This window comes from Plasmodium malariae, assembly GCF_900090045.1.
Source record: "Plasmodium malariae genome assembly, chromosome: 7".
NCBI classification, from domain to species: domain Eukaryota; phylum Apicomplexa; class Aconoidasida; order Haemosporida; family Plasmodiidae; genus Plasmodium; species Plasmodium malariae.
In genome coordinates, this window is record NC_041781.1 from 917317 (window position 1) to 928141 (window position 10825).

Genomic DNA, 10825 nt, shown 5'->3' on the forward strand with positions numbered 1-10825 from the left:
ATCATAATATTTTGATAAGCATACATTCTCTTCTTAAAATAAATTTTTAAAAATGTTTGAAAAGAGCTTACTAAAAAAAAAAAAAAAAATTTCAAAAACTAGTCTCTTTCATATACGAGGCTATATAAAAAGAGTAGTATTATATGTCCCTAGGAAGAGAAACAAACAAACACATTTTAAATCAAACGAATGTTTTTCATATATAATAAAATTGTTCATTAATATATTTCGCCCAAAAGAGTGTGTGCAGTGACATTACTTGTTTATTTGTATAAACGTTTGTATGTATTTATGTATATATGTACATATATATATATATATATATATACATGTGAGTGCGGACGTACACAATATGCAAACGGTCTTTATGTTCCCTATGCATGACTGAACAGCACATTAGCAAAATAAAACATGGCGCTCATTTGCATTGGCTCGGTTTGTTTTTCGTTATTTCACGTGGGTATTATAATTTTATTTATCATCAATTACTTTTATTCTCATATTAAAAAGTTCCTTCCCCAGTTTTTGGTTGGTAGTGATGGTAATTATGGGCTTTACCACTTTCACATTTTGACATCTTTTATCTGTTTTTGTTTTTACGTTTTGCAAACTTAACGTCTATTTATTGTTTGTTCGTTTGTCTGCTCGTTTCTTTGTCTGCTTTTTTTTTTTTTTTTTTTCTTATTTTTCCCCGCCTTCTCCCCGTTACTCAACTTATCCCAACATACAACATTTAAATTCCGTTAACATCATCATGTAATCGTAGATAAAGACAAGCAAATTAAGGATATTTTGCAATTAAAAAGAAAAAAGAAAGAGGTAAAAAAAGAGACATTATTTCGTGCATGTACGAGGCATAAATAAATAATCTCAAAATTCTGTAAAGCATATAACGTGAAAATGAGAAAAATGGAAAATTCGCGTTTCTACTTTTTTTACCTTTTTGGTACTTTTTTTCCGTATTTTTTGTTTTTATTAGTATGGAGAGAGCACATATATAGAGCTAGCTGAAGGGGGAAACTTAGAAGACATATTCAAATCAAGCAAAAACGTTTCAGTCGTTTTAAAATTTGGGGCTTCTTGGTGTAAACCCTGTGTCCGAATTAAGGAATATTTTAAGGTAGCAAAAAAAAATAAGCATTTTAGTTATTCGAACATTTGACAAAATTGTCACAGCATAATTCGTATGTTTGCAAGTGCATATATACTCATGTATGTATATTTATACACACATGCACATGTATATGTATATTTATACACACATGCACATGTATATGTATATATATATATATATATATATATATATATATATATATATATATATACATTTTTTTTTTTTTTTCCTTTTGTATGTCCCTTTCCTGTGACATTATGACGTAACTTAAAATATCGTTCCTTCCCTGTTCATGTTGCAGAACCAGACAGCCAGTTATTATGTATCGCTCGTTGATATTGATGTTGATGTCTATGATACATTGAACGAGGAGTATGCGATCAAAGTTTTGCCAACATTTATTTTTTACTTTTTCTTAAACAATGAATGGATCATAACTCAACGAGTACTTTGCTTCATCATTCTTACGCAAAAAAAAAAAAAAAAAAAAAAGACAAATAAGTAGATACATAAATTGATATATTGATATATTGATATATTAATATATTGATATATTAATATGATGACAAATTGATATATTGATAAATACGCAAATAGATTATTACGTAAACATGTAAATAAAAGATTGCTCATCTACGTAAAAGATACGCCCAAGTGTGGTTACCCCTTCATACCATTTGCACGGCACTAATAGTTTTAACTTTTTTTTTTTTTTTTTTTTATGTAGATTGAAGGAGCCAGTGAAAAAGAATTAGAAAGGGCCTTTAAAAAATACAGCATATCAAAAGCGAATTGAAAAAGAAAAAAAAGCATAAAATAAAACAAAACGATTATCCATAATTCACACACATACGTTTATATATACCTATACATGAAACACATAGGCGCCTTTATGTTCGTAATAATACAACTTGGCAAATTCCACCTTTTGTCGTTCATTTGTTTACCTTTATCCCTTTATTCTCTTTTTTTTTTTTTTTTTTTTTTTTTTTTGCGACATAAAAACATGTATCATAGCTAGTACTTACCATATTTTGACATCAACATATTCATATTTATACACAAAAAGATGGATGACATTTTTTTTTGTTCATTTTTCCATGGTCATACATACAAATATTAAAAAAAGGATTATTTACATATTCGCATAAATGTATATGAGCTTATGTATGTATGGAATAGTTATTACCCTATGCTGGATAATAATTCAATAATAAAGAGAAAAATTAAATTATTTTAATTAATCGGAATTGGTCTGAATTAAAATTATATGAAATGATTTGGAGTGGAGTTCTTTTTTTTTTTTTTTTTTTTTTTCATTTTTGCGTGCTGTGCTAGCACTTGTAGAATAAATTGTTTCATGTTTTATTTCTCAATTTTTTTTTTTTTTTTTTTTTTTTTTATCAGAAACTTATTTGTTTTTAATATGAAATAGAAGTGTAGTGACTTGCAAAATGTAGGAAATGAGTTAGTCCCTGCACTAGTCATCCATTATGATAATTTTTGCGCATACATTACTGGGAGAAAAGTATACAATTTTAACCTTCACCTTTTTTAGATTTTTAACTTTTTTACCTTTTTTATACTTCTTATTTTTTTGTACTTTTTATTTTTTTGTACTTTTTACCTTTTTGTACTTCTTACCTTTTTGTACTTCTTACCTTTTTGTACTTCTTACCTTTTTGTACTTCTTACCTTTTTGTACTTCTTACCTTTTTGTACTTCTTACCTTTTTGTACTTCTTACCTTTTTGTACTTCTTACCTTTTTGTACTTCTTACCTTTTTGTACTTCTTACCTTTTTGTACTTCTTACCTTTTTGTACTTCTTACCTTTTTGTACTTCTTACCTTTTTGTACTTCTTACCTTTTTATACTTTTTCCCTTCTTGCTCTTCTTCAACTTTTGCGTTTTTTTCAACGAATAAAAGGAAAAGAAGAATGAAGTCGACCAAAAATATAAAATGCTTTTTTATACAAAAGAAAATGAACTAAAGAAAAAAGTTATATCGTTCCTACTCCTGCTTATATTATACGAGCAGTGCCTGATAAACTTTATTTATTCATTTTCCATTAATAAAAGAACATTTGTTTTGAACTCCGTGGTGGACAAAAATGACAACGTAATGCTTAGTCTAGAGAAAAGAAGCGAAAATTGCTTTTTCCATTTTGTGTGCATTTAGGCATTGGGGCATTTGTCAATGTACCAATTTGTTCGTTTGTCCATTATTTCCATTGTACGCGGATATATGTGTTCTCTGTTATACTTGCCTCTTTCCGTTGCATATCTCTGAGCGTCCCTTAAGAGAAAAAGAACAGTGAAGCATATCATCCATTTGATGTTATGCTATTATATTTTGTGTTTTGTTATGTTTTGCGTTCATTTCATTGCAAGACAGATTTGTGCATTTGACCTTATTATGTGTTATATAATTTTTTTAGTAATTTCGCTATAAAAATATATATCGATAGATTGATATGCAGATTTATAGATAGATATATAGATATATAGATACTTAGATAGATACATGCATACCCACGTACATACATATATACGTACATACATATATACATATACATACATACGCATATACATACGTACACATATACATACGTACACATATACATACATACACACATACACACATACATACACACATACACCCATACATACACACATACACCCATACATACACACATACACACATACATACACACATACACACATACATACACACATACACCCATACATACACACATACACCCATACATACACACATACACCCATACATACACACATACACCCATACATACACACATACACACATATATACATATACACATGTATATTATGCGTCCACTTATTTTTGTACGCGCGTTTTTCCTTATTTGGTCAGGTGAAAAAAAACAAGTTAAGGGAAAACCGGAAAATACTGGTAGAAATAGGGAACAGCTTAAGAGAGCAGGACGTGCATAAATCGCTAGCAAATTTGGACAGTATATTAACGGAATATTCAAAGGATAAGAGACTGTCAAAAAATATGAGTGTTCTATGTGGAAATGTATTAAATTTATGTAGCAAATTTAATGATATAAATAACATGATAAAAGTAATTGAAAAGATGAAATATTATAATATAGAAATGCAGGAAAATTCATACTTGGCTATTTGTAATTACTATATATCAAATAATTATATATATGAATATTTATTAACAATTAATAAGATGATAGAAAGAAATATTACCATTAGGGAGCGTTTCTATAAGTATATCTTAGTACATATATTAGACTTATCCTTTGATAACAGTGGCTATGCTAGACACCTATTCCACGAGGGTTACACAAACAACAGGGAAGTCTGTAAAGAGGGAAATGCGCAAATACGCGATGAATATATTGGAAGCGCTATAAGAGGAGGGCAGGAAAATAGTATTCATGATAATGTTGCTAATGGTGTTAGTAGTGACTATAATGGTAGACAAGATATGAGTTACTATAATGCTCATTACAGCAGTGCGGATCGCGAACACTCGAACAACAAAAGATACCATTTAATCAAAAACACAGATTACAGTAACTTTGACAAATACACAAAAGAGTTGAATAAATATAATATGCGACTAGATGAGGAGGACAAGAAGTATATTCTGAACAATTATTTATTAATTGATATTTTTAAACACATGAATGATAATGAAATAAAAATTAAACTAATTTACATATTAAAGCTAGTACATTATGTGTATGAAAATATTCAATATCTTATGAGAAAGAAGAATCAAGAACTCATTCTAAGGGAAGAAGATACCCAAGATGTTGAAGATGGACATGATGTTGATAATAACGATAGTAATGATAGTGACTATAGCATAGATGGTGCCTCTTCTGTTAACAGTACAAAATCAAATTCCTCAGATAAGGAAAAAGAAAAACTAAAAAAAATCAAAAAGAATAATGGGAAAAACTTCTATAAAGATATACTAATAGAACAACTAAAATGTATTCTAGATTTATACAAAATGAATTATGATTCCATGAATATAAATATTAAAAAATATGAAGAGACCTTAGATGAACAAGAGAAAAGGAATGTATACTATCAAGTCAATAAAATAATTAAAAAACTGCCGTTCATTAAATTAACAGAAAATGTTAAAAATACATATAAGTGTAAAAATTGTGAACAAAACATAAATACCTATTTTCTTACTCTCAAACAAATTATAATAGTTATTGTTAATATCATATTGATTACGAATCTTTTTAATAATAAAGAAATATACAAAATAAAGCATTTCTTTTCTATTCTCAATCGTAGAAATGATGAAGCACAAGGGAAAGAGGCACATGTGTTTACCCTTGATGTTACTAAGAATGAACATGATAAGGGAGAACCTTTAGTAGGAGGACCTCCACAGGCAACGAATACACACACAGAAAATGAACAACAAAAGATAATGGGATTTGACGTATTAGAAGAAGTACAAAAGGTAGACCAAACTGATAGCTGTAAAGATAAGGAATTAACATGTGTAGCGGATCACAATGCATTACACAATATAGCACACAGTACAGCATATAATGCTTTACAAAATGCATCATACAATTCTGTACATAATTCTCTAATAGAGGCAGAAATGAACAAGCATTTTGAAAAGGGGTCATACACTTGCCTACTGGATGGTGCGAATATCGGTTACAACAAACAGAACGTAGAAAATGGCAGATTTAGTTTTTTACAAATTGAGGTGTTAAAAGAAATTATAAAAAAAAAAAATAAAGAGTTACCTTTGATTATTCTTCCAAAAATATATCATTACAAGAATTCATTAAAGCATTTGAGAAATGAAGGAATCCATAGTGAGCAAAAAACAAATGCTAACATTTTTATACCAAACAAAACAATAAAAATAAAAAAATATAGCCCGACTTGTTCAGTAAATAGTAAATATTGCATTAAACCAAATAAGGAGTTATCGACTGATCGTTCTGGTGATAGGGCTTATGCAGAGGAATCAGGGATAGTAGGAGCAACAGCAGAAACAGCGAAAGAAGAAGCGGAAGGGGCAACAGAAGGAGTAGAAGAAGAAGATTCTCTTGGTTTTAGATCACCAGGTTGTGGTACACACGCCAGACCAATTTTCAACAAATTAGACAGTACGGATGTAGAAATAATAAAAAAATGGGAAAAAGAAAAATGCCTATACATATGTAATTACAACATGTACGATGATTATTATTACATTTTAGGAAGTCTAGCAAGAAGCAATAATTTATTTAACATTTATTATTACATAGATGAATTGTCAAAGCACTTTTATAAATATAAAAATTTAAATCATAATGTTATTATAGACAATTATAGTTTAATTGATGATCGGGTGATTTATAATAACAGAGAAGTCCTACATATATATAATAGTAATCTTATCTTCGATAGAAATAGCAATATAATGGTACTAGTTAGTGATGAAAACATTAACAAAGAGAACAAATATATTTCTATGAATGAACAATATTATAATGATAAAATAAAAAAGAAAAAAAAAAATTTTAAATTATTTGATGAATATAAAAGTAATTTTATATTTAAAGACAAAGATAATATACGCTATGTAGAAAATATTTATGCTGATACATATTTTTATGATTCTCAAAAGGGGGAGCACATTATTGTAAACGATACGAATAATAAGAATAAATGTAAAACTAAATGTGAAAAACTGGTAAGAGATACCAATTACTCGAACAACACTTATACAGATAATGCCCTCTTAAAAAGTAAAACAAAACAAGAAAAAATAATCAAAAATTACAAAACAAGGGAGACTGCTACTCTGGATGAGGTGAGAGAGAAAGCTGCACCAGACCAATTGAGTGCATCCTCTGATCCAAATAGTGATAACAACGTGGAGCATCATGAAAAGACAAATTTTTATTACGCAAACATATACATAAAATGTGTTAAAAATGTAAACAGTGCGCAGAAACCGATATATGTTTACACAAACGATAAGATGAAAAATCATTACTTTAATGAATACACAAATTTTATTTTAAAAAAATGGAAAAAAAAAAGTTTTATATCCTTTTATTTTAAGCAACCAATCATTCTTTCAGAGTTAAGGAAACAGTCGGATTCGAACACTATAGACTTAACGAATATAATAAATAATTATAAATTGCCATATGTGAATTTAGAAAATTCAAAGCTATATATAGATGATATTATATCTTACAAGGATAGAAATATATATCATATAAAAATTAATTCTCCCAGTAAAACTTTCTTGTCGTATCAAAGTGAAAATATACCATTTCTGCATTATAACAACAATGTGGTCAAGTATTTGTGCATAGACTTCTCTAGGATATAGGATGGGAATATGTGAAATAGGGTATCTGTGTGCATGTATACGACATGTGCATGTGCAGTCTATGTATATATTTATATCCATATATGCATATGATCGCAATTTGTTTGACCATCTTTAAAGTGCACACAGAAAATGCGTTATCTACTTTAAACTTGAAAATTACTTTATCTTTGTTACTCAATTTTTTCCTTTCTTTTAAGACAAAATTTTGGAAGTGAAACGACTGCCGTCAGTGTAACGACTGTTGGAGGTGTAACAAATATTAAAAAAGGTAAAGAAAAATTTTTAAATTAAAAAATAAAAAATTTGAAAAATAAAAGAGGAAAATCTTGTGGACATTTTTAAAGACATTCCTTATTATTATAACATACGAGGGTTACTTCCTTCACAAAATTTGTATAATGGATCTGCTGTTGTGAATTTCCTAACCGTACGTTGAGGTGTATCATGTGATGATGAAAAGGATGTTCTTCTTTTTTCGCTTAAATATAGTACATCAAAATGAGCAGAAAATGTTAATTTAGTAAAATTCAATTTTGCGGCATTCCCAATTGCAAGTGCATCATTTTTTTTTTTTTTTTTGTTTTATCTTATTTTCGCGCCTTCATCTTCTCGCATTACTTCGTATATCATCTTATATGTTAAATGTTATCCCGCACATGTTATTCGTTATCTCTTTTTTTTTTTTTTTTTTTTTTTTTTTTTGACACTCCTGCGTGCAGCTCATCTGCCTCTTCGAAGAAGAGGTTATGGATAAGTGTTCATCATTTCCTTCTTCGCTTTTATGTTGTTCATAATAATATAATAAATTTCCTCATAGTTGCTCGTGCCAAAAAAGTTTTTTAGTTTCTCTTCATTTAAATTGTCGTCTTGAAATAGGACGTGAACTATGAAAAGGGAGTAGCAGAAAAGGGTATATATATACTAATATTTAAAAAAAAAAGGTAGGCTCCTGTATATATAATGGAGCACAAGTAAGGTATATTGATCTTTTATTTTGTTCTTTTTTAAATTATGTTATATTGTTTTAAAGCATTTATATCTTTTTATATCATTTTTTTTATCATTTATAGCATTCTTTATCATTTTATGACATTTTTCCTATTTTTTACGATAATTTGTTATCTCGTGGGGACTAATCAATGTATCATTAAACTGTGTGTTGTGAACTGGCAATTTGGGTTTCTGTTCCCAAGGCAAAAGCTCTAATTCGCATACACATTTTAATATTGTCTTATCCCTGAAGGAAAATTGGAAATTGGGTGCTATAATATACGTCATAATAATATACGTCATAATAATATACGTTATAATGTTATACAATATAATGAAATACGCTCTAATCATTTACAGTCATAATAATATTCGTCTAAATAATACACATTCTAGTAATGTACGTTTAATTATTATTATTATTTTTTTTTTTTTTTGAATTTTTCCTTGTTCCTCTTTTTACCTTTTTATAAAAATGATAATTAGAAAATGAGAGACAAAATCGGAAAGCAGAATGTAAAATCCTGCATGCAAATAATGAGAGTTGCCAAACCTACAGAGAAAAAATGGTGCACGTGTATATGCAAACATTTCGTTTGGCATTTTTGTTTGACTTTTCTTTTTCCCTTTCTTTTGCATTATCTTTTGACCTATATATTTTCCCTTTCCTTTAACTTATTTTTTTCTTTTCTTTTTTTTTTTTTTTCTCTATTAAAATATTACTCCTTTTCCGAGTTAAAGAAGAAAAATGAGGCTATAAACAAGGCGCAGTTGGTAAGGGTGAGGCACACAATTAATGCCATTATTTTATTGCAAAAAGATACATGTTTAATTGAAGATGTTTCTGGGTGTTCTCTGAAATGTGCATATATGAGTGTGCCTTTCACTACAATTAAGTTTATCAAAGCTACAATAAAAGCCTAGAAAAAAGTATATACAGATGAAAATATATATATGTACGTACATATGCGTACATATATACATGCATACATGTATGGGCTTATATGAGCACGTGCGCGTTTATATATACTAGTACATAGCCCATAGATCGCATGAAGTTAAAAAAAGTAAACTACTCAGAACAGAGCCTATACAATGAAGTCATAATGAACTAATTATAAAATTTTCATATGAGTGTATTTTACTATTAATAAATAGTGCTTCAAAAAGTTTATGGAATTGCATAATTTTGATCTTATGTTTTTCTCGTAGTGTTTTGTTTTAGATAAGTCTTCATATCTCTGAAAATGGGAATAGCATATGTCATACCAAATGAAGAGGAGAAATGTTAAAAGTAATATTGTAATAATTTTGCTTCACTATTTCATTATTTCGTTGGTACATATCAGGGTACAGGTTAAAAAAGACCTTACATATGTACATTCATTAGTCCATACGTACATACATATACACATACATATATAGATGTATATATATGCACCCACATATACATGTATATCATCTTTGCTAGACGTAAAAGGCTACTCTTGCTTACTTTGCCATTTTTGCAAATATGATCTTCAAATTTGTACCATGTTATGTATTTATTGTCGTTGTATGGTGCTACGAAAAATATGCCGTACACTGCATCGAAAGAAGGTACTGCCTTGAAAAATGAACCGTGCTCGGAAACATGTGCAAGTATGAATATATATATAATTGTTTTTATGTACTTGCATCTACGTTATCGTACATATGTACTCTTCTTTATACATCCGTAAATTTATATATACATCGATTTGTAAAATAATCCAAACGCATGTTATATACATAAAAAAAATTGACCGCGTTTTTCCTATTTTTTAAATGAAAAAACAAATTACCACGAATAAGGGCAGCATTAAGGAAATTAAAATATAAGCTCCGGTTGAACATAAGGCTATTAATATTCTTATCCAGCTGTTAAACTTGTATGGATCCATTGTTTCGCGCGTACGTGTTCAAATAAAATGGACATCTACACTTGTACATGAGTGTACGTTCGGGCATTTATATATGCATTTGCATATTTGTGTACACATATATCATCAGGTTTACACAGAGAATTTCACATGTTCAGGCGCTCATATGCAGGTGTCAAAAATGAGGAAAAAATGGTTTGTCATAATTTTGAAAATTTTATGTACATTTACGCAAAAAAAAGACAAATGTGTTCTTTTTTATTTTTGAGGAAAAGATTTTTTAAATCCATAAATATAAATTTTTTGAACATCAAAAATTTTAACTAGAAAAAAAAAATAAAATAAAATAAAAACAAAGGAAACAAGAAGAAACAGGAAGAATCAAAAAAAAAAGCATATAATTTTTTAAGTTAAAAATGAGAGGCTTGACAAATAATTTT

General features: G+C 28.6%; 3 protein-coding genes across 3 annotated transcripts; 2 read left to right on the forward strand and 1 right to left on the reverse strand.

Moving 5' to 3' along the window:
• Positions 1–411: 411 nt before the first annotated feature.
• On the forward strand, positions 412–1910 carry TRX3 (thioredoxin 3, putative; the record flags this gene model as incomplete). Its single annotated transcript, XM_029004015.1, has 5 exons — positions 412–541; positions 767–819; positions 980–1120; positions 1416–1559; positions 1842–1910. 5 exons carry the CDS (start codon positions 412–414, stop codon positions 1908–1910), a joined length of 537 nt encoding a protein of 178 aa, XP_028860747.1.
• Positions 1911–3075: 1165 nt separating this feature from the next.
• PmUG01_07027700 (conserved Plasmodium protein, unknown function) lies at positions 3076–7491 on the forward strand (the record flags this gene model as incomplete). Its single annotated transcript, XM_029004016.1, has 2 exons — positions 3076–3234; positions 4009–7491. The coding sequence occupies 2 exons, from the start codon at positions 3076–3078 to the stop codon at positions 7489–7491; spliced, it is 3642 nt and encodes a 1213-aa protein (XP_028860748.1).
• Positions 7492–8238: 747 nt separating this feature from the next.
• Positions 8239–10406, reverse strand: PmUG01_07027800 (conserved Plasmodium protein, unknown function; the record flags this gene model as incomplete). Its single annotated transcript, XM_029004017.1, has 7 exons — positions 8239–8378; positions 8604–8731; positions 8948–9037; positions 9208–9404; positions 9630–9725; positions 9980–10090; positions 10308–10406. The coding sequence occupies 7 exons, from the start codon at positions 10404–10406 to the stop codon at positions 8239–8241; spliced, it is 861 nt and encodes a 286-aa protein (XP_028860749.1).
• Positions 10407–10825: the final 419 nt, after the last annotated feature.